The sequence below is a fragment of the Opisthocomus hoazin genome, chromosome 22, assembly GCF_030867145.1.
Source record: "Opisthocomus hoazin isolate bOpiHoa1 chromosome 22, bOpiHoa1.hap1, whole genome shotgun sequence".
In the NCBI taxonomy this organism is placed as follows: Eukaryota; Metazoa; Chordata; class Aves; order Opisthocomiformes; family Opisthocomidae; genus Opisthocomus; species Opisthocomus hoazin.
Genome location: NC_134435.1, coordinates 11,471,863 through 11,498,835, shown reverse-complemented (window position 1 = coordinate 11,498,835; position 26,973 = coordinate 11,471,863). Strand labels below are relative to the sequence as shown.

General features: G+C 42.3%; 1 protein-coding gene across 3 annotated transcripts; it reads left to right on the top strand.

Annotated features, from left to right (window-relative positions):
• Positions 1-1,705: 1,705 nt before the first annotated feature.
• On the top strand, positions 1,706-26,424 carry CREBRF (CREB3 regulatory factor). Of its 3 annotated transcripts, none has more exons than XM_075441549.1 (10): positions 1,706-1,820; positions 10,243-10,420; positions 11,407-11,532; positions 12,398-13,481; positions 14,010-14,111; positions 17,748-17,942; positions 19,858-20,047; positions 20,480-20,553; positions 20,959-21,081; positions 21,322-26,424. In XM_075441549.1, exons 2-10 carry the CDS (start codon positions 10,412-10,414, stop codon positions 21,435-21,437), a joined length of 2,019 nt encoding a protein of 672 aa, XP_075297664.1. In that variant the 5' UTR covers positions 1,706-1,820; positions 10,243-10,411; the 3' UTR covers positions 21,438-26,424. The 3 variants fall into 3 exon arrangements, with proteins under 3 accessions (XP_075297664.1, XP_075297666.1, XP_075297665.1); XM_075441550.1 differs by lacking the exon at positions 1,706-1,820 and adding an exon at positions 2,033-2,114; XM_075441551.1 differs by lacking the exon at positions 14,010-14,111.
• The last annotated feature ends 549 nt before the right edge of the window (positions 26,425-26,973 follow it).

Here is a 26,973-nt window from a genome sequence, read left to right as displayed (position 1 = left end):
TCAGGTTACCTACTACTGTATTATAACATGCGAGTAGTTGTACGCCATAATGCTTTATAGTATGTGGCAAATAATTCCTAAGAAAATTGAAGACCGAATGATCTTACAAAAGCTTAGGTTGTTGTTTGTTCTGGGGTTTTTTTTTTTTTTAGAGTATGTGTGTGGAGGATAAGATATGTTGACATTGAATGGGGAGGGGAGGAGAAATGCTTCAAGGCGTCATCGACAGTTTTGAGTATGTAACAGTTTTCTTAAATATATTGATCTGCCTGTCGTATTTACCCTAAAGTGAGACATCAAAAAAGAAAACATCTAGTGACAAACAGTGGTACGAGTACATTGGTGTTACCACTTTATCAAGCTTTCTGTTTTTAGGTTCTGGGCTATCACGCATTGCAGAAGGTACGAGAGCTGAGTTCATGTAGCATGTTTCACTGTTGATTTTAGTGTAAAGAGCTATTCAAAGCCTGGACAAACAAGCCGTAGTTTTAGGTACTTTCGAGGTAAAGAAATTTCCAGGTACGGGAATGGTTAATATTTTCTCTGAGACAGCAGGTAGTAGCACGATAGAAGAAGTTGGAAAAATGTTTTGTTTCTGTTCTGCTGAATATGGTGTGACCTACTGTCTGCATCGCGGTGATGGAATGGTCTGTTCCATGTGTGCCAGGAATTAATACTGCTTCAGATCATTTATTTTTTTGCATGACTGCAGGAAATTAGAGGTGACGGCTTCAGCCACTGGTGTTTAACAAACAATGTAGGTATCAAAGCATTTAACAGTTTCCTCTTGCTTTGTGGCACCAGAAGAGAATGCAGAGTGTTACAGCATCCATGGAGGAAGCGTGCTGATGCTTGAAACAAATGGAAAGCCTGGGTCTGCAGGGAAGCAGTCTGATCCCGCTCTGCGTGTTGGTACTTTGGGGGAAGGTAAAAAGTAGGGAAGATGAAGGGAGCTGACTCCCATCATCAGCTCTTGAAAACCTCGGGCCATAAACATTGGCAGCATGTAGAGCAAGCGTGTAGGTCGGGGTCACTTCCAATGCTTTAACTTCTTTTCGTTCGTGTTGTTTAGGAAATGGAAAGGTCTGCATCTGTGCCCCTCGCAGGACATTGGGCTGAAGAGTTTTGTGGGAGTTGTGGAAGTTGGCTTTTCCTCTCCTGGAAATCACAGAAGCATTTTACTGGGGTGAAGGGCTTCAGGTTAGCTGTCAGAGGTGGGGGCAGGGCCCTTGGTTCCAGTCGCGTGTCCCCAAGTCTTGGGGGGAAAAGAAGTGATTTTTTCCTTGCGTTGTCAGACCTGGAGGGGTTTAGGTGCGGTGGGAAGAAGCTGTGTTACCACAGAGGGGTGAAATGCAAAAACTCGTTGAGAAAATAGAGAAAATACTCTTTACAAACAGTAAGGTAAGAACGGCTGGGGGGGTTTTAATCAGTAATTTTTCTAGTTGGAGGCCGGGCGGCTGTCGCTGTGACAGGGCGCCGTGCGTGTAGCTGCAGAGGGCAGGGAAAAGACAGGGCTGCGGGGCGCGGGCGGGCAGGAGGTACCCTCCCCCCCCCCGCGGTACCGCGCGCTGCTCGCCGCCGTCACGTGACGAGGGAGGTGCGGCGGGGGCAGCGCCCCATTGGCCGCCGGGTCGGCAGGCGGCGATTGGCTGGCGAGGCCTTCCCCGCTGCCCGCCCGCCCTCCCCACGTGAGGGGGGCGAGTCACGCGATTTCCGGGAACCCGTCAGGAAGGGACATAAACAAAACAAACCCCGAAGCGCATGGAGGGTACGGGCCGGAGCGCGCGGGGCGGCGCCCCCTGCTGAGCCGCGGCCGCCCGGTGAGTGCGGGGCGCGGGGGGCGGCGCGGGGGCTGCAGGGCGCTGCCCCGCTGGAGGGGCGGCGGGGGGGGGCGTGTCCGCCCGGCGGGAGAGGACGGGGACGGTGGGCAGCGGAGCGGCGGGACCCCGCGGGGGTGCGGTCGCCGGTGCCGCGGGGGGCACCCGGCTGGCGGAGCTGAGGCGGCGGGCCCGATGGCGGGGGGGCGCGGGGTGGCGCGGGCGGCCGGACAGCGAGGTGTCAGCGTCCCTTCTAGCCCCCGTCCGCCCGGAGCGGCCCGCGCCTTCGCGGGAAAAGTGAGTCTGGCAGCCGGCGCCGGGGCGCGAAGGCGCCGTCCTGCCGCGGGGTCCGGCCGTGCGGGAGCTGCCCGGGCGCGGGAGGGCTCGGCGGTGCCTGCGCTCGGCTGCTTTGCAGGCTCGCAGTCATCTGCTCCGCTTTCGACCTGTTGGAATGCCCGGGACGGCCGGGGGCTGAGCGGGGGGGGGGGGGGGGGGTGTCTCTCTGCCGGAGGTGGCTCCAGCCCGTCGGAGAAGGCGGGCCGCGGGGCCGGAGAGGGTCCCGGGCCGGCGGGCGCGCCGCAAGTGGCGGGGCAGGGCGGCGGGAGGGACTCTCCCCGCTCCGCCACGGCGTTTTATGACACTGGCTGGGGCCGGGGGGGAGATGGAGGTTCACCGGGGAGCGGCAGCCCCGGCCGCTCGGGAACGGGCGTCCTCCGGGGGGGTGCGGCGGGGGAGGCCGCAGGGTGGGGGCTGCCTCCCGCGGGGCAGGGGAGCCCTCGGCGCCCTTTCCGCCACGCAGGGACCGGGGGAGGCCGGCGCGGGCTCCCCGTGCCCCGCGGGCGAGCGGACGCGGCTCGGCTGTGTCCGGGGGGCCCGGGGCCGCGGCCGGTGCCCTCCGCAGCGGCGGAAGGGGGTTTGTTTACATGTCGCCTCACCCTAGCTTGAAAGGGCCGCTGGGCGGGTGAGCGGCGTGGGCGTCGGCGAATGGGAGCGCGCGTGGCTGAGGAGCGAGCCAGTGAGGGGGGGTGGAGGGCGGGGCGGGGAGGTGGTGGCCGGGTTAGGCTGCGCTCGGCGCTGGCTGGCGGGGCGGCCATGTTGGCTGGGAGGTGTGTTAGTGGGTCAGGGGCGGGGGCGCGGCGCGGGCCGGGGCCGCCCGGGAGCTGCCCGCGGGAGGGGCCGGGGCCGGCGCGCTGCTGCTGCCCGCGGAGGGTGCCCGTCGCCCCGGAGCGCTGCGCCTCGGCGGGTCTGTCTGTCGCCTCTGGGCGCAGCCGGTGCGCAGCCGTGGGGGCAGGCGGTGCCCGCGCACAGGTGGCCCGGTTCCCCCCCCGAGGGGCGCGTCCCCGCCTCCCGCTGCGGGCCGGGTCCCGCAGGCTCGGCTTACAGATCGCCGGTAGCTGCCCCGGGCCCCTCGGGAGCTGCCTGCGGGCGTCCCCCCGCACGGCCCCTCCCCGGGTCCGGGTGAACTCGGCGGGGCGTTGAGGCGGGGGCGGCCTCCCCAGACCCCCTCGTCTGGCCGGGACCCGGACCCGCGTTTCGCCGGCGCCTGGCAGGCCCGCGGTGGGCCGGTGTCTCTCCCAGGCTTCTCCGTGCAACAGGCGGAGCAGTGTCAGTCGCTCAGCGGTGCCAGCCGAAACGTTCGCTTCCTCACTAAAAATCAGCGGGATCCTTGAGTTGCTGGCCCTGGAGGGTGACTCGCTGAAACCGTGCGATACAGAACCTGCAAACCCGAGTCAGGTTCTGGTGTTACCCTTCAAACGCTTCAGGCTGTTTTAAAGGTGGTGAGGAAAGGTTGGTTAGCCTTTGGCCTGAGGTCGCCTAGCCAGGTGGCTTCGAAGCATCCTTCTGGGGAGGGTTAATTATTATTATTACACGTATGTTTTCATAGTAAGAATTATAGAGGGCAGACACAGGTGTTTTAGGAACTTCATCAATTTTTATTGTTGGCAACTTAATGAGAAGTTAACGTAAAGAAATACAGGATGTTTTAAGAAATATATCGGGTGATTGTTTTAGCAGGAAAGGTTTCTTGTAGAAATATCAATGCTCAGTGATAGTACTTTTTAAAGGCGTGAATAATATCTCAGAGACCTCATGCAGTACTTTGTAGCCTGTAGTTTACCTGAGGAAAAAAAGAATTGGTCTGCATTTGATGGGAGTATGAACTGGTAAGAGAAATCTGCAGCAGAGGCTTCAAGCCATTGAACACCCTTGCTATGTTTTTTTTTAAATGAGAGTAGCAAAAGAGCTTTTTGAAGGATAAAGGTTTAAAGTTCCTTCAGCGTTAGCAGGAATTAATTGGGAGTAAATAGAAGCTTCTGTCCGACTAATAGACTGATAGTGTGGTATAAATAAGGTAACACACTGTTTTGGATTCCCATGCCTTGCATGTCAACACTGTGTGGTTTGTGAAGCCTAATTAAATGGTGTTTTAAAATAAAAGTTTGATAAAGATATTGGGCACTTCATAAGAAGTGCTTGAAAGTTGGTGTTGGCTTGAAAGTCAAGCCAAAAGTTTTCTCACAACCATAGATTTTAAGGTTTAGACCTTGCCATAGTAATTTCCCCTATTATATTACTATATTAACAAAAAAATCCTTCTACTGTTTTTGAGCTCTTATGCTGTTTTTTATTACTTTTGGGGCTATTTTGACTGATGCATTTTTCTGATTTGTTGCTGGCTTTGAAGTGTGCTGTACTGCTAACCCATTTCTAACAAAAGTATAACAAAACATAGTTTTACAGTATGAAGAGTAGACTAGATTGTACCATTCCCTTCATCGTAAGAGGTTTTTTTTCTGGGAACTATAGAATTAATTTTTTCTTACCCTGAAAGACTTTGCACTGCACTGTCAGAAAATAAAAGTACAGAAAAAACCTTCATGTAGGAGTGTAGAATATTGCTGGAGACTGTAAGCTAAATTGTGGTCTAGTTTTGCTTTTTTCCCTGTCTTTGCTTTGGCCGCACTCTGCTTCAGGGGAAGTCTTTGGCTCAAAAAAAAATTGTGAATGTTAGTCTTACTGCTAATTCTCTTATGCAAACAACTCTCCTAACTCTACAGTGGTGTTTTTTTTGAATTAATTGAAATGTATTAATATGGTTATAAAAAGTTTAACATGCTGGACCTCCCACTCTTGGCACTGAAAAAATAAAATCTCACTTTTTGTTCCAGAAGGTACAGAAAAGCTAGTGGTTCTAGTAGGAATATATTATTCTGGGCATAGTTATTATAAAATACATAGATGCAATATGTTGATGTTTATTTAAAAGGAAAAAATCACTTTTTTCCTTCTGCCTCTTGCATTATGATCAGTTATGGGCATCTGCCTGTTTGCTCACGCAGTCGTGCTGAAGTAGAATACCCCTTCAAAGTTGGGTATCTGGCATTGGTGTGTAGGAGCATTAATTCAAACAAATCTCATAGTGCTGTATTCTTTTTGGTAATTCATCAGCTCTTTTGCCTGAGGGGTTGCATGAGTGGTTGGAGACCAGAGCTTTCGTTCAGTGGTATCACTTCCAGATCTTGAAGTCTGTCTCCTGTGGGCAAGTAGGATCAGAAAAATAATACTAGGGGGGAAGGGAAGGTCAGCAGAGGCAAAGGAACACAGACAGTGAAGTAGCAGTTTCCCTCTCCTGAAGGGAAGAGGCTTACAAGAAGTGAAACAGTCTTCGTATCTTTGGTTCTTTCAAATGGCAATGCTCCATCAAACTTAGGATCTGGGTGTCTTGAGCAGCTGTTGTTTGCTCTCCAGGATAGAGAAGGCGAAGGGCGTAATGCCTTCGATGCTTAGGCTGGCATTTTAATACAAATACATCACCAAGAAGGTAGAGGGCCTTGGCTTCTTTGGATGAGTAGGTGAATGAGGCGACAGTGGGTGGAAGCAGAGGAAGACCTTTTACACGAGTGTCTTTGCTCACCTGCTCTGAAAAAAAACCTTGAAAAAACCACCCCACCATCAAAATAAAACTTAGTGTCTTGGTCAGAGGGGGGAAATAAAATAATTTTTTTAAGTCTGGCTAATTGAAGAATCATGTATAAAGAGGAAAAACAAAACCAACAAGAACATTACACTCGGAAACAAGCTAAGAAAAATACGTTCTGTGCTTGAAGACCGCACCAAGCAGAGTATGTTCTGTAATAGGAAACAAATTGGCACAGACTGTGGAAGGAGAAAAAGTTTAAACAGGAGTGTAGGAGAACTTCATGTATCTCTTAACTGTAGTACTTCATAAAATGTCCAGATACAGCAAACACGGCGTGGTACATAATGGTTCTTTTAAAATATGTGGCATAGTTTTTGTGCATTCTCTGAAATTCAGAGTTCAGTATTTTGAATGTTTTAGCTTGAGTTCGGAGGTTGCGTATTGACAGGCTCTCGTGACGTGCCATTTTTTTTATCTGCATCAAAAATGTAGCTTTGACAAACTGTGCTGGATGATGTAGTCACTGTCGTGAACAGTGTAATTGTTCATGTAATGTATTTATAACAGGCATTTAGCTGCTGTGATAATAAGCACTGTACAATCAACAAAATGGTATAGCGATGCTCTGTGGGCTTTTCAAGTTGTACAAAATACACATCTGAATTGAGACAGAAATAGCAACTTTGGTTATAGCTGCAGTGCAAGTGATTCATACAGGTGACTGAGGAAGACTTTCAGACTCGTCAAGCTGAATGTCAGCAGCTTAGGTTTTTCTCTTACAAGGTCCTCTCTGGAGATACTGTATCATCACAGACGGGTGTTTTACGAGCCTAGGGAAGCGGCGCGTGCATGGTAACTGCCGTGCGCCTCCATCATGCTGCGTGTTTTCAGTTCAGGCCCTGCTGTCGGCCAGTTTGAATGTGCTGCTGCATCAGTAATGCCATGTAATAAGCCCTGCATTAGACGGTTTGAAGTTCAGTCTTCCCAGGTGTCACGGGACCACTGTTACACTATTCCAAATGTGCACTTTCATAAAGTAAATATAAACGCAGAGGATTTTTATGAGCATTTTTCGTAAGATTAATGGATTGTTAACTCTGTAGTACAGGTTTTGGTTGCTTATTGATGACTGATGGGGATTTTAACCAATGCGTATATGCATGCTTCCATCAGTACCCCCAATCCTTAAATGTTAGATCAGCATAGCAGTTCCTGAGATGTCTTACCCTTCCTCATGCTCACGTGAAGGAGCGAGCCTTCTCCCAGGAGCAGGGGTGCAGCTCTGCACTGATGTGACTCAAGAATTTGCAGACACGGAACCAACTCAGGGACTGGTTCCTTAATCACCTTAATCTGATTTAACTGCAGGCTGCTCCAGAAGGAGTGGCAGCACCCTGCCCGCTGCCTCGGGCTGTGTGTTCCACCTGCAGTTCAGTTGCTGTGAAGCAACTGCGGGATTTCACCTCCGTATCTCTGCGCTTGGGAAGGCCTGATGTAAGGCATTAATGAAAATTGTCCTGAAGTAGAAATTCTGCTGTATTTATCTTCAGTAATTCTTACATTGCTATTCTTCAGCTCTGCCACAGATCCTTCAGTTCGTTCAAATCTGTATTCACTATAGATAACGTAACAACTGCGCTATTCTGCTCTAACTCAGTCTTGAGCTGAGACTGACAATAATGATAAATTCTGTAAAAATGGGACTTCAGCTGCGATCTACAAAGTTACTTTCCTTCACAGAGACTTCAGACTTTACATCTGTGCTTCCATATGTGTCATTGACTTCAACGCTACATCTTTATTTACCAGTTCATGAAAAAATATTGGTAGTTAAGTGTGAATGCTGGGAAGCTTTTAATGAAGATCTTGATGATTCTGGGAAATTTAGAAAGCAATTGGAAGTAGGTCTGCTTTGTTGGGAGCATGAAGCATGCATAGATTGTGCCCTGAGGCAGTGTCTTTCTTTTTATGGCCTCACCCTGTTTCCCCCCTCTGTAGAGCTACCGAGAAAAATCTTATGTTGTAGGATACTTGCTTAGATCCTAATGGGATTCAGATCGCATTTAAGTATTAATATTATAAAATGTCAAGAATGAAATACAGAGAGAATTACAGGAGCAATCGGATTAGCTGATATACTGCTTTGACTTGGGAGGACATGCACTGTCATTCTTCAACGGTGCTAGAAGTTTATAGCTAAAAGATCACTCCAATCTTTGAGATGGTAAAAGTATTTCGAAAGTTTGATGTCTGTTCTGAGGATTTGTAAATGATCCAAAACCTCCCTGGTCCTGACACTTGGAAGTGTTGGTCAGTTGTTACTGAAATCAGTGTCAGTACAGGTTGAGTTTCACTCCCCTTTCCTAGTTGTGTATGAAGCACAGTGGAATGCCTTGAGGTATGTGTTCTAACAAAAACATAATAAAGAATAACCAGTAAAGAAGCAGCAAACATCTCCTTCCTTTCCCCTTCATGTCATGCAGTGGCAGAACTTCTGGCAGTCTTCTGTGTGAATGCAGATGGTGGCGGTGGTGTTCTGGTGTTGACGTCAAGGTATTAATCTGATGTTCTGTTGAAAAAGGCATCAATCTCTGCCACTCTGTGTGGAAAGAAACTAAGATACTGTTCAGGTGTAGGTTGGTGTTAAAGACCATACCCTTCTTGCCTCTTTCTTGGCGTATGAGAACGTCGTTTATTTGTTTTAAAGAACAGGCCCTTTCTCCTAGACCAGGCCAGGTTGAAAAGTGACTTAGTCGTTCGTGCCACGTTTAACAGCATAGGAAGGGCGAGTTCTGCGCGCTGTGGCCTTTGCTGGGTGAAGGGAAATAAGGGTTGTTCAGGCATGTTGCCCTGGGACACAAACTTAACTTTAAATGTCGCTTTAAGATAGGTGACAAGTTCGCTGGAAGTTTTAGAGCAGAAAGAAGATTTTCTCAGAAGGAACTGGCTCTTACTCATCACAGGGCCCTGGAAGGAATGGCCTGCTTTGGCGGTGGCAGCATGGTTTTACTGAGCAGTTGTGTATAACTGGACTTGTAATTGTTGTTCTCTATACTCTAGCTGCTATTTGAAAAGCTGGATGTTTAAAAAAGTAAAGACTTTTTTGCATAATGTCTGTTTTTACAACAGTCTCGTGGTAGATATGCTGAAAATAATAAAATAGCTGAGATACTATCTGAAAATAGGAATAGTCATGGGGATGCTGTCATGGGCTGGTGGGAGGAGGGTTCTGAGCATAGCTCCGCTGTAGGAGAACACTTTTACTTTATTATTTGTTTTTCCAAACAAGAGAATAAACACAGCCTGAGCAGATTGCGCCAAAGTCTGACTTAGGAGCGGTGCTGAGTGGAGAATCCTGCTCAAAGAAACAAATATATTTTAACTGATAGTGCTGAACAGCTGTACAAGTATGAGGGTTCAGTTTTTCGATTATGTTCCTCTAATGCTGCTTTTTTGGTAAAGAGACTTTTTCAGTAAGGGTAGGGATCTTGCAGGCAAGCAAGGCAGTAAGAAGGCAGCATCCTTGGAGACAAAGTAGTTGCATTAGATACTAAGGTTTGTTTTTTTATTACTGTTTTTGATGTAACCTTGTTCTTTTTTACTTCCTGTTACTTATGAGTCTTTTGTCATACTTCTAGTGTAGGTATAGTTACTGATACTAGTGCTAAGGTACTTGCTTTTCTACAGTTTTTCTTTGCATTGTTAGAAAACGCAGGATTAAGGAGGGCATGAGGCTCGGAAAAGCCTTTACGTAAACATCTGAAGTAGCAGCGGTTCTACAGAAACTACTAAACTGGTAAAATTACTAATAGATAAATTGGACCCATTTCAACATGTGCCTTACTTGAAATTAATAGAGAAGATATTTTTATTAAGCAGCTCTGAATTTGGCACAGTTTTTAATTTGTTGTGTTGGGGAGGTCTGTCTCTTCCTTCCTCTGCTGCTGGACGGTGAGCACGCTTGCCGTAACCCTCTGCCACTAGATGTTGCTGTATGAGTGATGGGTGCGATCTTACCTGCTGCTGGATGGATTCGTCTCTTAAGAGACGGAGGAGATAGCACAGAAACTGTATCACTGCCTATTGTGAAAATCGTGTTTTGAGACGTCTGCCCAAGACATTTTTAGAATTTATTGGTTCTGTTTTATTAGTCATAAAGATTGTTTCTCTCTTATATACCCAGCAGTATGCTAGTCATTATTTCCAATTAGGCAGGCTTTTCTTTTCATATGTCTGTAGAGCTCATAGTCTCGATAGTGAGGAAAAAAGGCAACAAAATGTAACTCAGCCAAAAAGCCTTTTGCAGGAACTCTGTTCTGCAGCATCTATGGCTTTTCATTTGATGAAAGATGGCAGGGGAAGAAAATTACTATACATTCCAGCATGAGGAATAATCAGTTTTCAGGGGAAATTTTTGTCTTCACTTTGACTGTTTTTTAAACACTACGTTTTTGGTGAAGGATTACTTACCTCCTTGGGGTTTGCTGTGTTTATTCTACACAGAAGTCTACAAATAGAAGAGCTCCATCAGGGTGAACTGAAGTTATCCTAAGGAAAAATTTCATTGCATGGATTGTGTAAACTCACTGAGACTGAAGTAAAGCTGGAAAGGAATCTACAAGTGAATAAAACAAGAAGTTTGGAATTGGATTTGGGGAATCTGGGCTTGGAAATGCCTCAGGTAAGTCTGTTATGATTTTATTTGCTTCTGTAAGTAATTCTGCTTCCTTATTTAACAACAAAAAAGAGGAAGTTTAAGAGCAAATGTGACTGGCGTTAGCAGGGAGAATTTAGAAGAGATTAAATGGTGTATATTTTGGAGTGCCAGTAGTGCCTATGGTGGAACCTGTGTTGCCTCTCTTGGTGCTGTATTTGTTCACACAGCAGGATTCAGTAAAGTTGTCCTCTTTGACGACGGTGGATGCCTGGAGAGCAGCCTTTTATTACCGCAGCGATTCACACATCAGCACACTGAATGATTTTCAGCAGTACAGTGTTTCTCCCTTCCCAACCCTCAGGGAGAGTGTGTCTAGAAGAGAAATAGAGGTCTGGAATTAAATGTAGCAGAAAGCCTTGCTGCCCATTCCCTGCATGCCCAGTCATCCTGCATAATGTTTTTTTGCAAAGTTCTACTTCATTCTCAAGAGATACAACACTCCTGATTTAGTTATAATAAATTCAGCAATTGTTACAATCTCAGGTGTAAGTTTTATGAGTTCTAATGGTTCTAAAAACAGTCAACAGTGCTTTAGTACAAATGGTTTGTATTAGGGTGAAGGCCTGGCCAGCGTGTAGTGCCTACTGATGCTCACAGATCTTGCCAGTACTAGCTCTCCTCTTCTACAAATGCTAACGTATCCCTGAACTTGGCAAACACACGAGAATTTCAAACCAACAAAAAAGAAGGAATGAGCAATGCTCTTGCAGCTATATGATGAATACAAATGTGTCCTTTGATTAAAGAGCTGCATGTTGTTAGTTGCTCTAAAAGCATTCTCTTGCTCTGTGAAATGACGTGCTTATCTGAGTAGGCAAAAACCTTCCAGATGCAAGTACAGCAGAAGTTCAGAGTCTTGGATGAAATGGCAATATTCTTTATGTTTTGTTGAAGAGAAGACTATGCCTTTTTATAGCATGCTTTAAACATCAGTATCAATTTTATTTTAGCCCAGTGTGAGTGGAATGGACCCTCCTTTTGGGGACGCCTTTCGGAGCCATGTGTTTTCAGAGCAGACTCTGATGAGCACGGATCTCTTGGCAAGCAGCTCAGATCCAGACTTTATGTATGAACTGGTAGGTCATCTTTCTGTGTGTGTACATAATTTTCTCCACTTGACTAATACCCTGAGTTCATATAGTAATAAAGGGATATTTGTTCAAGAATGTAGAAGATTATTCATTACTGCTAGCTACTGATTATGGAAGAGCCTAACTGCTTGTCCAGCAGATGTGATGCTTCCTCAATAGGCGCTTGTTAAAGCTGGCCGTCAGGAGAGGTTTGATATGCATGTCTCAAATAGAGCTGTGTTGGCGTTATGTAATGATGCTTGAGACACTTTCTTGCAATCTTTTCTGCAAGAGCAGCTATATGCTAGTTCACCCAAGCTGCGAAGGCAGGGGAAGCAAAATAAAAGTTGACTCATGAGCTGCTTATACTAGTGTTCTTTTTTTTGTTTGTTTCGCTGCATCAGAGAAGAAAGGTAGCTCACAGTCATTAACTGATCATGTTAGAACGCGGTTTTCCAGCAACTGGTGGACTTGAGCATATTCTTTTAAGGATACAGCAAAGATTGACCTAGGTTAAAAGAGAGTAGAACAGCATGTCTGTGATGTCTTTAGTATTTTAAATACATGGATATTGGTACCTAGTCTAATTGATGATGACCAGATGAGTTTGCAATAGCATGAGAAGAATCCAGCAGCATTTGACTTATATCTTTGGCAGTCTCTTCAGAAGGATCTGCTGCTGCTGAAGCATGGAAGCTGGACTTCGTTCTGACCCGCAAAAGAAGCTTTTAGCTGGAAGTTGAGGTCTCTTCATATGTTACCGCTCTCTTACACTTCACTGGAATTAAGCTCACCATACTAGATTAAGTAGAGCACAGAGATGATCGATACTTTTTTTGTATTAATCTTTAACTTGTCGTCTTACGCACAGGACAGAGAAATGGACTATCAGCAAAGCTCCAGAGACAACTTATTTTTAATGGAAGACTGCAAAGACCTTGAGAACTTGGAGTCTTTTACAGACATCCTGGACAAAGAAGCTGCGCTCACCTCGAAGTGGGAGCAGTGGGATACCTACTGTGAAGACTTAACTAAGTACACTAAATTAACCAGCTGTGACATCTGGGGAACAAAAGAGGTGGATTACCTGGGCCTTGATGACTTTTCAAGCCCATACCAAGATGAAGAGGTGATAAGCAAAACACCGACACTGGCTCAGCTTAACAGTGAGGACTCCCAACCTGTTTCTGATTCACTCTATTACCCTGATTTGCTCTTCAGTGTAAAACAAAACCCTTTAAATTCTTTGTTACCTGGCAAAAAAATTGCAACCAGAGCAGCAGCCCCAGTCTGTTCGTCCAAGAACGTTCAGGCTGAGGCACCTTTGTCGGACTGTGTTCAGAAGGCAAGCAAACCTGCAACTCAGCCTGCTTCCAGTACACAAATCATGGTGAAGACAAATGTGTACAATACTGAAAAAGTGAACATTCATGTTGAATGTAAAGACTATGTTAAAAAGGCAAAAGTAAAGATCAATCCTTTACCACAGAGCAGACCAGTGCTGAGCCAGACGCATGCTGATGCAGCAAAGGAAAACACCTGCTACTGTGGTGCTGTAGCAAAGAGACAGGAAAGAAAAGGAATAGAGTCCCCTCATGGTCACAGTACGCCTCCTGTTTTGCCTTTTAAAGAGACTCAAGAACTGCTCGTCAGTCCACCCCAGGAAACCCCAGGGCTCACTGTGGGGGAGAGCAGTCTTTCTGCCAGCACATCAGTGTCAGATTCTTCACAGAAGAAAGAAGAGCACAACTATTCTCTTTTTGTAACAGACAGTTTGGGTGAACAGTCAGCCAAAGGAGACCCCGAGGAAGATGAGGATGATGAGGACGATATTGAAGATGAGGACCACGATGAAGGATTTGGCAGTGAGCACGAGCTGTCTGAAAATGATGATGAGGAAGAAGATTATGAGGATGATAAAGATGACGACATCAGCGATACTTTCTCAGAACCAGGTACCGGCAATGGTGGGCTTTGTTAACGTGGAGGTTAATGGATTTGTCTGCCAAGTGGGAAAGAATGCTTTTGAATGCTCTGTAGTTACAGATGAGCAACACTGATCTTCAGTTACGAACTTTCAAACCAGATTTTCTAAGTGCTTTGCAAAATGTAATTAATGAAAACTACACAATGTCTCTATTGCCCTGTTTTGAGAAAAAAATGCATAGACTGTGGTCATGCAACAAAAATAATAATAGAGAATACAGGAAACCTAGCTTGTAGGCTAAGGTCGTAGAGCAGCTACCTGCAGTTTTTGTCTTTTTTCATGGCTTGACGACAGGATATGCAGAGCTTTCTAGTGCTTCAGTAGGTTGCTGCTTTGAATTTATCCAGAGTTGTGCCTCTTGATAGCTGGTATGAAATCATAGCCTGAGTGAAATAGTTTCATAATTACGTAAGTCCTACTGTAGGTACAGTTTTCCACAGAATCCAAAGAATACTTACCACTGAAACTAATAGAACTGTTTCTTGGTGGTTTTCAGCAGTATCACTTAGTGGGTCTTCAAAGGATACTGAATTCTTCTCTTCTGCATGTAGAAATGGAGCCTTAACAACAGAAATAAGAACTAACCTTCACCTAGAAGGTAACAAAGCGGTAACGTTGTATAAAAATAAAGTGAAAGGGAAAAAATGAAAATAAAATGAAGGGAAAGGGACAGGACTGTAACCAAGTATTAGTTTAATTGTAGAAAGTATTACAGTATTCACACTTTATAAATGCTTTGTTGTAGAGTATCATAATTAAGGTATTCAGACATTTGGCAATATGTAAGTTCGGGGGGGAAAGCAGCTGAAATTTTGCCTTTTTAAAAACAGCAGCTTCCCTAAAGCTTGTCAGTGTTTGTCGTAATGAACTCAGCTTAAATTATTTTCTAAGTGGATTTCCTGAGTTGGCATTAAACTTGTTAAGCATTATGCCCTTTATGTTACTTTTACATGTAACTAACACATTTTTATTAATATTTTAAAACCTCTTCCTCCCTTCTTCTGAATTGAACTGCCTCTATTTTGTGGGGCTTTGAGTAGCTATTAACAGCTCTGTAATGATTGCTGTACTGCACAGTGCTTTGCAGCCCACAGAGGCATGTCGCACAGAAAGCTTGGTAGCCTTGAAAAAGAGACGTCGTATATAAGATGCTGGGATTTCAGTTGGTGGAATTACATTAACTATTTGCTGTTTGTTCAAATTTTGCTGACAAGCAAGCACTCTCACCTCCTAAATACAGCTGTGTTGTGCGGTACAGTAACCAAGGAACTTGGCTTCTACAAGCTTGCTAGAACTTTAAGCGAATGAAGCCATTCACCTCAAGTATGGTGATATTAAAAGTTTCACCGTGTGTTTTGATTGTATTAGAAGGTTATGTCACTCTTGTAAATTGTGTTGCTTTTCTACTTTCAGAGTAAGGTAAATACTATGGATAAAGTTCCTAAAAATAGGCATGGCACAGGAAGATTTAACTTTCTGTAGTACTGAAAGCAAACATAGGAGTTATTGCTGAACGTTTGATGTATTTTATACACAGTTTGCTTTTGTTTATTCTTCTTGTATGATTTTGGAGTGCATGAAATGCTTTCTTAAAGCATTACTGTTGTCTGAGAAAGTACATAGATATTGTGAACTTCAGGAACTTGGAGAAGTCACTAAAAATATGACTGGCTGTCAGGCAAGTTTGGGCAACAGTGTTTTTATTATCACCATGGTACGGATGTAGCAATTTTGGTCACCTGCAAAGGTAGTTTATTATGGGAGTTTTTAGCCCAGGCCTTTTCTACCACTTAAACATTTTTTTTTTTTTGCCAGTATTAGTATATTTTACCTATCTCATTTAATAGAAACATTTGTAAATCACTACTTCTCTCATCAAGTAGTCAAGAGATTCCAGAAATGGGAGGTACAACAACTGATCCAGTTTTCAGTAGCACTGGAGAAGAAATAGCTGAAAGGGAAAAGTGCTTGTAGAGACATGGAGGTTGTTTAGAGATGTGGCATTGCATCTGTTCTGAGCACCTGGACCATCAGCTTGGGGGAAAAGACTAATAAATGCTTTGACAGAAGCTAGTATGATTAAATGGTAAAGAGAAGGGTTTTTCTAGTTGTGTCTTGGTGGGGCTATTTTTGCTTTTAATCTGGTAAGACGCAGAAGTCATGTCTATCTTGTTCTCTGTTTTACTTAACCCTGGTGAACTTAAACCTAAAACCATAGTAAGGGATGTGAACAAAGATTTTTAGGAGGGACTTGCGAAGGGCTTGAAAGGTAAATACGAGAACCCTCTCAGATTTCTTAGAAGCCCGCCAAAGAAAGGGAGACTGCTCTGTGGTCTTTGCTAAGAGGAGTATTGAAGGAAGATGCATACAGTGCAGAAAAGCTAAACAGATTTGTTGCACTCCTGTATGTTACAGACTAGGTTAGGACAATGTGCACTAGATCATTCTATGTAACTTTAAAATGATAGGAGGTCAGTGTTAGAGTTGCAAGGCAGGATGCATTAAGTCAACATAATTTAAGTTGCTAACGTAATTATAGTTTAAATAAGCAAACAGGAAGTATTGATTTTAACCTTGTACATTTGTACACATCAGCTCTTAAAGAGATTTTTTTTCGTCAGTTGGCTTAATTCTGTGTTATCATGAAAATGGGCTAAATTTATACATATCTGTATAATGAGTTACATAGCTTGATATGTTCTTTCAAGTGGAAAGTAAGTGGGATTTTTAAGAGTATTTTGATACTTATGTCAAACAGGATTCGGGTAAAATGGAAGTACAGTTAAAAATATGGTGTTTGAAACTGTATTTAATATAAATTGTCATAATCATTTTGGCTATAGAAGAAAAAATGTTTTGTAGCGCATGTTTCCTTGTTTGATTTGCCTTTAAAATAGTGTCTTTTTAATAAACTAGAGAATCAAAATAAATGATGAAATTATTAGAAACAGAAAGTTATAACTGATTTAATCCTTCTCCACACCTAACTTTTATTCATACTTTGGGTTATGACATGAGAGTCAGACGAAAGCAAGAAAATTTGTTTTTCCTCTTTCAACTGGTTTTTGAAGGGCAAACAGAGTAATTGAATGGACTGTTTTAAAAAGAAGAAAGTGTTCTTTGTGCTGCTGTTAAAAGATGAAGCAGAACTCAAGCATATGGGGTCAAGGCTTGTTAAGCTTACAGTCTGTTCAGTGGTTGGCTTTTCTTTAAGCTTCATCAGTGTGTGTGATGTTTTGAAATGCATTGTTTTTTAAATAAATGTGAACTATTATGTAGCATTTTAGTACAAAAGGCGATGCAGTGGTTTGGGGTTTTTTTAACCTTAGTGTAAGTTGTCTTTATTTTCTAAAGCATATGTAGGATTTTGGAAACTGGTTTGTACTTAGGTAATTATAGTATAGATGCTTATGCATTGTGGATAATGGCATTACAGTTTCCATGTACTTCATGAACAGTTCATCATATCAAGTGCATCGTAATATACATCTAAAATACTCTGTAGCTTTACTGTGGATCGCTTCTTTTCATCCCACTAAAGAGGTGAGGAAGAGACCGAACACATTGTGTCCAGATCCCTTCAGTTTAGATGGTCTTTTCTTACGGGCTTTAGGTCATTGTCCTGATAAGAGCCCCCTTCTTCTAGTCTAGCAGAGATGGGTGCTTTGATTTTGAAGGTATTTAAACTCAAGGAAGAACAAGAGTTGGACTCAGTGATCCTAGTGGGTCCCTTCCAACTCAAAATATTTTATGATGTAATAGTTTTGCTTTCTTTATTAGTCTTTTGCTAGCCCATCTTTGTTATCTGCTTATCTTTCCACACTTTTTGATGAGAGATTAATTAAAATCTGGAGGCAAGGTAGGATTATGTTCCTGCAGATTCATGGAGAAAATTATAAGGGTGGAAGAACACTCTGCGACGGCTGTTGTCTGTACTCTGCAGCGGTGGGATTGTGGGGGAGAAGAGCAATAGAGCTTAAGGGGACAGAGAACATAAAGGGGCTTTCAATGCATTTGTCTCTTTTTCACTAGTGAAGCGCCATCACTGGCTCCAGTGTCTGTCCCGGGATTTAAGGCGAGTACCCAATAGCTGACGCTGAAAACCAAGTCTATTAGATAAAGTAAAACAGGTCTCATCTGTGGTTTTGCTCTTAACTTGAATACTCAGTCCACCATTAAAGGGCTAGAAACAGTTTTGTCAACTTTATATAAACAATGCAATGCATCCTTTTAGGGTATGAAAATGATTCTGTGGAGGATTTAAAAGAAATGACTGCAATATCCTCTCGGAAAAGAGGCAAGCGGAGATACTTCTGGGAGTACAGTGAGCAACTAACACCATCGCAACAAGAAAGAATGCTGAGGCCATCCGAGTGGAATCGAGATACGTTACCGAGTAACATGTATCAGAAGAATGGTCTCCATCACGGTAAGTATTGAGTCCTAGCTACAAGTGAATGTCTTTCATTCTGACCCCTTCAGTAGCCAAACTCCGATACTTGCAAGTGCTGAGAAGTTGAGTTCTGGCCATGAAAGTAAATCATTAAAACACTGTAAGTCTGTTGCTTAATTAGCACGGTTCTGCACAGTTTCCAAGGAAGGCACAGTGAACATACAGTGGTAACTTTCAGTGTGGTTTCTTCCAAAGGAAGGTAGATGAATTGAGGATAGTAACTTCCAAGGGCTTTCAGTGGAAACCCCAAGTTTGAAATTTTCTCAGTGCGATACTGTAAACATATTGGATGGCTCGCTTGACTGATACTTGCCCCTTATAGCTGTTAGTTTCAGTCTTGCTTGTGTCAGAAGTAAGCTGGAAGTGATCTGAGATGCAAAGTTCACGTTAATGGCAGTATGAACTACAGAACCAGCAATGAGGCATAACTGTCTCGTTTTGTTCCTCCCTACTTGTTTCTCCCACCTATGTGAATGCAGCACAGTGAAGCAGTTACTCCTCTGTGAATAAACTATTTCTTTAAAATACCCTCTTAGAAACTTAAACCAAATGTTTTAATAACTGTGGTTTATTCCCGTAATCTTTTGATTAGCAATTTGCTGTACCGCACACTAACATCACCCAGAACAAACCACTCTTAGGAGTGACGTTTGTTTTCTTGTCACAGGACCTCTTTGGTAGGCTGCTCCGTTTGATTTTGGCTTTGAAAAAACCAGCTTCCCTGGTTGTAATGTTAACATTCCCTTACAGCTGAAAATTACACCATGGCAGTTTACCTTCTGTTAAACAAAAATACTTTGTTGTTGTTACTTGTAGATTTATTCAGGGAAGAAAACATTTTTTTAAAATCTCCTTAGTTTTTGTATGCTTATTTATCTTGTAGTGAAATACCAGTACCTAAAGTCCCTCTCACTGCTCCTTCTTATGCTCCTAAGCCTTATAGATGTAAGGCTTATATCTATACTTGTTAATAAACATCAAATAACCAGACATGCCTTGAGGATTCAGTCCCACCAAACACTGGAGGAGCAAGTGACCTTTAAGTCAGGTGCGTATGCAAGGAATTTTGGGGCTTAAACACTACTTAACATCCAGAAGCTACAGAATATAACACATGCAGGATTTTTTAATTTTCATACACAGATGTGTACCAAGGTCATCTGCTACCTCAAATAAATCATGCTAAATTATCAGCTCTCTAATAAATATTTCTGGAGCAGGTTTTGTTAGTTTTATTAACATTCTCATGCAAGTGTCTGTAACAACAGACATTTTTAATAGAAATCTGGAAAAAGACACAGCAGTGGCAGAGAATCTTAAAGAATAAAGATTTTGTCTTGAATATGTGTAATTCCTCAGAAAAACCAGGCCTTAAATAGCTTCAGATACATACAAAAGGGGTTAACTAGTCTTTATGTGGATTGTTTGAGCTCAATATTACTGAAGATCATTTCCGTACCAGGCCTCCACACTATTTCTTAATACAGAACTTCAACGATAAGATTATTTAGGAATTTAATCAACTTGAGGAAATATTGGCTGAACACGAGTTAGCAGGTTACAGTTGGGGCAGAACATCTGGGTTTGAACTTGTGGCATTCATTTTCCAGCGCAGTTGTGTGTATACTGTCTGTCACATCCAGTAGCATAGCCAGCAGTATTTGCTCTTATCTGATCTGGATATAGTATGACTTTAACAAAGCAGTTTGTCTGGAAATGCTTTTTCTGTTGTGAAAGGCCATAGGGATCACATGATTCCAGTCTGTTCTCGTGTAATGAACAAAGGAACTTAAACTGCACTCCAAAAAATACAGATTTAAGAATGTTTTTTCCTAGCTTTGTGTATGTATTTTGTCACTTCCCAACCCAATTTTCTGCATATTTAAAACAGGAAAATATGCAGCAAAGAAGTCACGGAGGACTGATGTAGAAGACCTGACTCCCAACCCCAGAAAACTTCTCCAGATTGGTAATGAGCTGAGGAAGCTGAACAAGGTGATCAGTGACCTGACGCCAGTCAGTGAACTTCCCTTAACTGCCCGACCGAGGTCAAGAAAAGAAAAGAACAAGCTGGCTTCCAGGTATATATTAGATAACACTGCATGGATGAGTAAAACTGTACAATTAAGATCTAACTAATTTTTGCCTCGAGATCCTGCTTCATCATGACAGTTCCTGCAATGGGCTAATTACCGGTTTATCAAAAAGCAGGGCAGCTGGCACTTTGGAGGTGTGCATTGCCTGTTCCCTAGATAATGCTGTATTTCCACTGGAAGCTGGCTTACTTAGCTGCAGGGCAAGTGATTGATACAGTGATAAAATCCACAAGTGTGAAACGTAAGCAAATGTAGGTAGCAGAGTGCTTTCAGTGAAGGTGAGTGAGTAGACAGATGATATTGTACATCACAGCTCTGGAAGTATTGGTTGATAAGTTCATGTGGCAAGAAAACAGATGCTCTTAGTATTCTGGAATTTTTGTTAGTGTTCTAATTCTTCCCCTCTTCTTACTATAGGGCTTGTAGACTAAAAAAGAAAGCCCAGTATGAAGCCAATAAAGTAAAACTCTGGGGTCTCAACACGGAATATGGTAAATACAACTCTTCACATCTTAATTTTTCTTTTGTTCAGACAAGTCTGTGTTTTGCACCATCGTGTAACCTGGGTCATACCTGGCAGTTTATAGAGAAAACAGAGTTGGTACAAACCCAACGATTTTGTTGGTACAAAAACAATCTACTTTATAAAGTGCGTGTAAATTGGGTTACCTGCAGTGTTGAGCTACTTCACAGATGTAAATTATCTAAATGTATGATTGTAATGTAAATATATTTTTAAATATGCTTACAGATGTAAACTATTACATCTTAATTTTACAGTAAGTGTGATGTGACACCTTTGACACTTACAGATGACAGTGTGTGGACAGCTGTGGATCTCTTTTGCATCCAAGGGGAATGTGCTGTACATCTAATCCGGGTTTTCTTTTTTGCAGATAATTTACTGTTTGTGATAAACTCCATTAAACAAGAAATAGTTAATCGGGTGCAGGTACCTAAAGATGATAGAGGAGTCAACATGGAACAAAAGTTGAACGTACTTATTAAAGACACCCTTGGTAAGCAGTGAACTTAATGTACTTGCATGTATGTGAAGAAGAGACATATGATCTACGATACATTAGATTGCAAACAATTTCTGGAATAGAGAAAAGAAGCACTTCCTAATTTCAGTTGTCTGTGCCTTCTGGTTGGTTACTAACCAAAGTGTTCATTGGCTTTGTGTTACTTGCAAGAATGTACAAAAATGTGCAATGAATAGTAACCTTACAACATGTTTTCTTACCCTCCGTTTTTAGGTCTACCTGTAGCTGGGCAGACATCAGAATTTGTGAATCAAGTTTTAGAGAAGACTGCAGAAGGAGACCCCACCGGTGGCCTTGTAGGGCTACGAATACCAGTGTCAAAAGTTTAAGACATGACTTCCGCTGTTCTCATCGATCAGATTCTACCTGTGTTGTCAAGTACTTCAGTGTAAATTGCATTCTGGTCTGCATGTCAGTTTAGCATTATGTAAACACTGACAATTAGGTTCCATTGTTTTAAAATAACAATGTAGTAAAACAAATCAAAGCATGATATAAAATGCTTAATAGCATTTTTGGAGCATAAATCAGATAGTTTCAAAGCTGCTTTAAGCTTAAATACAGATATGAGGATTCTTTTTAAAATTAGGTTACGTAGGACCAGAATATGTCACTTTTGTTTTAGAAGCAAAAACATGGTTTTGCTAGTAAAGATTTTTAGCATATGCCAGACATTGTGGCAGGTTTATGCTCCAAGTAAAATAAGAGGAAGCATTTTTTGGTAAAGCTGTCAATTTGGCAAGTTTTTTCTGTTCTTTTTTTCTTTTTTAATAATTGGATTTCATTCTGTTCTTCTTAAACAGTGAACTTTCTTTGCAACCATTAACTTGTACATAGCACATATGGCATTAGAGCTAGTGTGCCATATAAGACTTTAATTTTCTGAGCTTAATATAGTATTTAAATGTCTGTGCAAGCAAGAGAAAAAAAAAAGTATATTCTTTGTGCCTTGTATTTTTGGGGGAGAGCTATCAGTGTAAGCCGGTAAAGTTTTGTATGAAGAAAACCCTGAGGGGGGAAAAAAAAGATGTATAGATGGTAAGATTATAGGTTTTAATGTATTTGTTCCAGCTCTTAAAATTTTTGAATGTATATAGGAATATGTTGAAAATGTAGATATATGCCACAGAGTCTATGTATTGTATAAAAGATGGCTCTAGAAAACTCAATTTCGGTACTTTGGCCGGAAGAAAACAAATACTTGCACATTAATGCGATTGTTTATTTTTGTACCAAAGACAAATGCAACTGATATGGCGAACTGCCAGTCTAAGTAAAGTTTTGCACAGCTTATATGATACTGTACTGAATGTAAAAACAAATGAAAAAAAGAAAAAAAATTAAAGGTCAGGGTTAGGGATCTTACTGAACTGTGAATTTTTTTTGTTTGGGTCCAATTATCTACAGAAGGAGCATTCATACATAACAATATTATTTTGCTGTTCTTGTAGTTCGCTTCCATGGTAGATAAGTTGGTGGCCGTCTCGGAGTCTTTAAATCCTTTTTCTCTGCACTTACTGTAGGAGATTTTAATATATTTGGATTTTAGTAAGCTATTGGTAAAATAGTTTTCAACTTTGAGAATTTAAAAAAAAATTTAGCTTGTTGTAGTATACTTCCACCAAACAACCAAAATAAAATTATTTTTATTGTAAGGTGTATATATGTAAAGAGAAACACAGAGCTACAAATATCTAATTCCTTAGTTGCCACTTTTCCAGTTGATGTATTATTATGCATGTGATGTTTCCAAGGATCAACACAGGCTTCAAACAAAAAAAAAATTTATAGACTTTTATATTTTTGTACAGGTATTTCGAAACTAGCTTCTTCAAACTTATATGTGACTTATTCTTGTTAATTCAGTAGTTTCTATGATTGAGGAATATTAACAGAGTTCTTATTTGCTCTTCTGCTAATAAGAGTTGGCTTTGTAGTCAGTGTTAACGTACAGATTAAAAGCTTTAGCCTTTGATGAGAAAGTACTTTATCTCAAGGCAAGATCATTCTCTGGTTTCATGGACCCCCCCCCCTTTCCTCCCTGTTCTTTCTCTCCCTATTTAAAGATGACAAAACACTGTTTACTGAAAATAGAAATACCAAATATTTTCAAATGTAGCTGCTGAAAAAAAAATGCAAGAGTCCATGAAGGCTTTCTCCCCAGTCCCTTTGGGGAACTTCTCCACTTCTAGTTTGTCTAAGTTTGTTTGTACTGTGATTCCTTTTTGTTTATAAGTAGATTATTTTTATATCCAAGCTTGTACTATAAAAAGAAGTCTGAATCGGTAATAGTGCAGTAAGAGTGGATGATGAAGGTGGCAGCCCTGCCACATACTTGTGAGCGTGCACACAGCTTGCTTTGTATCTCAATATTTTGGAAGACCCGAGAGGGAGGAGGAGGCCAAAATACCACTACTGAGCTGTACAGAAAGTCTTTCCTACAAGAGACTGAACAAATACCCAGGGCTATTTAGGCAAAACTTTGTAAATCCACTTAAGACTTGCAAAATCTGAGTGGAATGCGAGTGGTTTTGTTTCAGGTGTTTTTGTTGTTGTTAGGTTGAGGTGAGAGTTGGCTGCTGCTTTACACAGTGGGTCAGATGTATTCCTACTGTAATTATTGCTGACGTTGCAGTTATTCCGGAGATGCCGACAGAGAATGTCTCTTGTGAAGTTAAGGCCGTGTCTGTACCAAGATCTGAATACTGTTGTTCCTTTCTGATGGTGTTAACACACTGCTCAGATACGAGAGGTCCTTACGCTGTGTCCAAACGGTGTAGACAAGGCAGCATTTCATAGCATTACAGAATGGTTTGGGTTGGAAGGGACCTTACAGATCCCCTCGTTTCAATCCCCCGCCATGGGCAGGGACCCCTTCCACCAGACCAGGCTGCTCAGAGCCCCGTCCAACGTGGGCTTGAGCACTGCCAGGGAGGGGGCAGCCACAGCTTCTCTGGGCAGCCTGTGCCAGCGCTTCACCACCCTCACAGTAAAGAATTTCTTTTTTTAAATCTAACCTAAATCTCTCCTCTTCTAATTTAAAGCCCTTACCCCTTGTCCTATCACTACCCTTGTCAAAAGTCCCTCTCCAGCTTTCTTACAGGCCCCTTCGGGTACTGGAGGGCTGCTCTAAGGTCTCCCTGGAGCCGCCTCCCAGCCTTTCCTCCCAGCAGAGGGGTTCCAGCCCTCTGATTGTTTTAGTGGCCTCCTCTGGCACCGTTCCAGCAGCTCCAGGTCTGTCCTGTGCTGGGGGCTCCAGAGCTGGACATAGGACTCCTGGGGGTCTCACCAGAGCAGAGCAGAGGGGCAGAACCCCCTCCCTCACCCTGTGCCCACGCTGCTGGGGATGCAGCCCAGGGCACACTGATGGGTCATGTTGAGCTTCTCGTCAGCCAGCACCCCCAAGTCCTTCTCCTCAGGGCTGCTCTTGACCCACTCTCCGCCCAGCCTGTAGTTGTGCTTGGGATTGCCCCGACCCGTGTGCAGGACCTTGCACTTGGCCTTGTTGAACTTCATGAGCAGTGCAGAGAGCAGTTTTGCAATCAGGTAGAAATTTCTGTGACAAACTGACAAGGTATTAAAAGGCCCCTTTTTTACTGCTCAGAAATACTGGGCATACATAACTTTATAGCTTTTTGTCTGAAAACCAGAATATGATTTTGGTCTAGCATTTCAAAGTAGACTTTGAATCTTTAGTGAATTCCATACCCTTGCATTTCAGTGTTTTCTATGTATTATGTTAAGTTAAAGCTTTTAAATAGTTGAGCTTTTTAATGTTGACACTTTATTTTGTACCTATTTATATGTATGTATATCTTAGAAAAGCACTTTGTTTTAAAAAAGAAAAAAAAGAAACTGCGTTTTATATGATTCCTGCCACTTGCTGCTAACTCTGGGCTGGTCAGAATGCTGCAGCGATACTTGATATAAATAAAACCTGGCAGTAAAATGTAGAGTAAAGATAAGACCTTTTGCTGGTTTAACTTTATCATAAAGGTGACATAGGCAAGCTGTGCAGCTTTACATTTTAACCAGGGGACTCTGTGGCATTTAAACCGTCTAGAAATGGTTGTACTTTAATGCCAGTAACAATCTGCTTCCTCTAGTGTCATTAAAATATATACATTTAGTGTATACTTATCACAGACAAAGATCTTATAAGGGTATAAAAACCAACAAATGTACATGTTCTGTTTTTTGGCAATTGTGGCATGCGTTTTTGGATGATCTTTAGAGAAGACCATTTTCTAAAGATTTTCAGTGTTCATACATGGTATGTGGATCTTGATGAAGTCCTGGATTTTTTTTTGCTTGTTTGTTTTTGAGTGTAGGCATTGTGAATATTCACTTTTAATCCTATATCCAAAAACATTATACATTTTTTGATTTACTACAAACAAAAGCTCTTCCTTTTTCTGATACACTGGATTCTCTACAATTTGTTTCCATATTAAAAGCATGCTGTCATAACTGCTCTTGTTGAGATCTCGTCAGTCTGAACGTAGGTGCCACACTTTGAATCGATGGACTGCTTATTCTGCTGTACCATGTATGATTCTCGTCCTCTCCTACTTCCTTCATGACAGATGATGATGTGGCTTTATATTGTGCCTTACTTGTACATCTAGAACTAAATGTTTTTCATTCCCTCTGAACTCTTCAAACCTAACCCTTCTGAAATTGAATCAGAACTGATAAAAGCTTCCTGAAGAAGGTCTGGATAGATCTGATTTCAGTTTCTCTCAATAGCAGTCCTTTTGTATTTATACGGAAGACCAGTTTTTGAATGGCCTTGCAAAATGTGGGGGTGCTCGCGAAGGGTGTTTTTTAGCCCTAAACCCCTTTTGCTAATGCTTCCTTTTATGGTTTATTGAACACATTTACTGATACTTGTTGAGTAATTTTTTTTTGGATGAGAGAGACTTACTACTAAAGCTATGTTTACATGTGGATGGGCTGGATTTTCTTATCATGCCGGTTGAAATCATTGTGATTTAATGAAGTTGCATTGCTGTAAAGCTGATATGAGAGTCAGGCTCAGCTGTGTTCAGTTCCTAGTTCTTTGTAGATAGACTTTTTTCCATACTAAGAAGGCCAGGAAAAAGTTCTTTTTCTAAAAAAAAAAAAAAAAAGCCAACCAACCAACAAACCCCTAGAATGGATAAAGAATCTCTCAACTAACCTAAAAGCAACCAGACACTTCTGAAATACAGTGGTGTCAGTTTTGATTTTACTTTAAAAAGATTCCCCCCCCCCAATATTTATCTGATATTTGCCTTCATTAATAAAACAGTTAGCTTATTCACAAAGTATAAAGACTGGATGTGCTTTTCTTTTCCATGAATCATTTAAACGTAGCTATTTTTTTAAAGCTCTAACAGGTTTTATCAGGAGAATTTCAAAGAGTTGCATACACGTTGCCTTCAGCAGAAATAGCAGATGCAGTTCTGTTCCTCAAATGTGCTTGCTAGTCTTCCTGAAGTTCTGTTGAGGCGTAACCCAGTTATGTACCGTGAACGTTAGGACCTGTGTTTGGCCTTGAGACCTGAATTTCAAGAATGCATCTAATCACGATTTTATTTTCTTTTTAAGTTGGAGGCTTCAGTTGGAATCATCCAGTTAAGTGCGCTGCTAGATGTGGTCTTGGCTTATTGACACAGCCTTGCACACCACTGAGGTTTATTTTGTTTACCCCAGGGACTGTGTGAAGTACATTTCAAACAGTTACTGCCTCACTGACTGATTCTTCTTGTAACTGTATTAAGGGCATTAGAATGTTGAGAAAACACCACTCTTGATCATCTCCCAATATAAATTGGGATTCTTAAATGTCATTATTAATGAAAGATGGCACTTTTAGGTCGT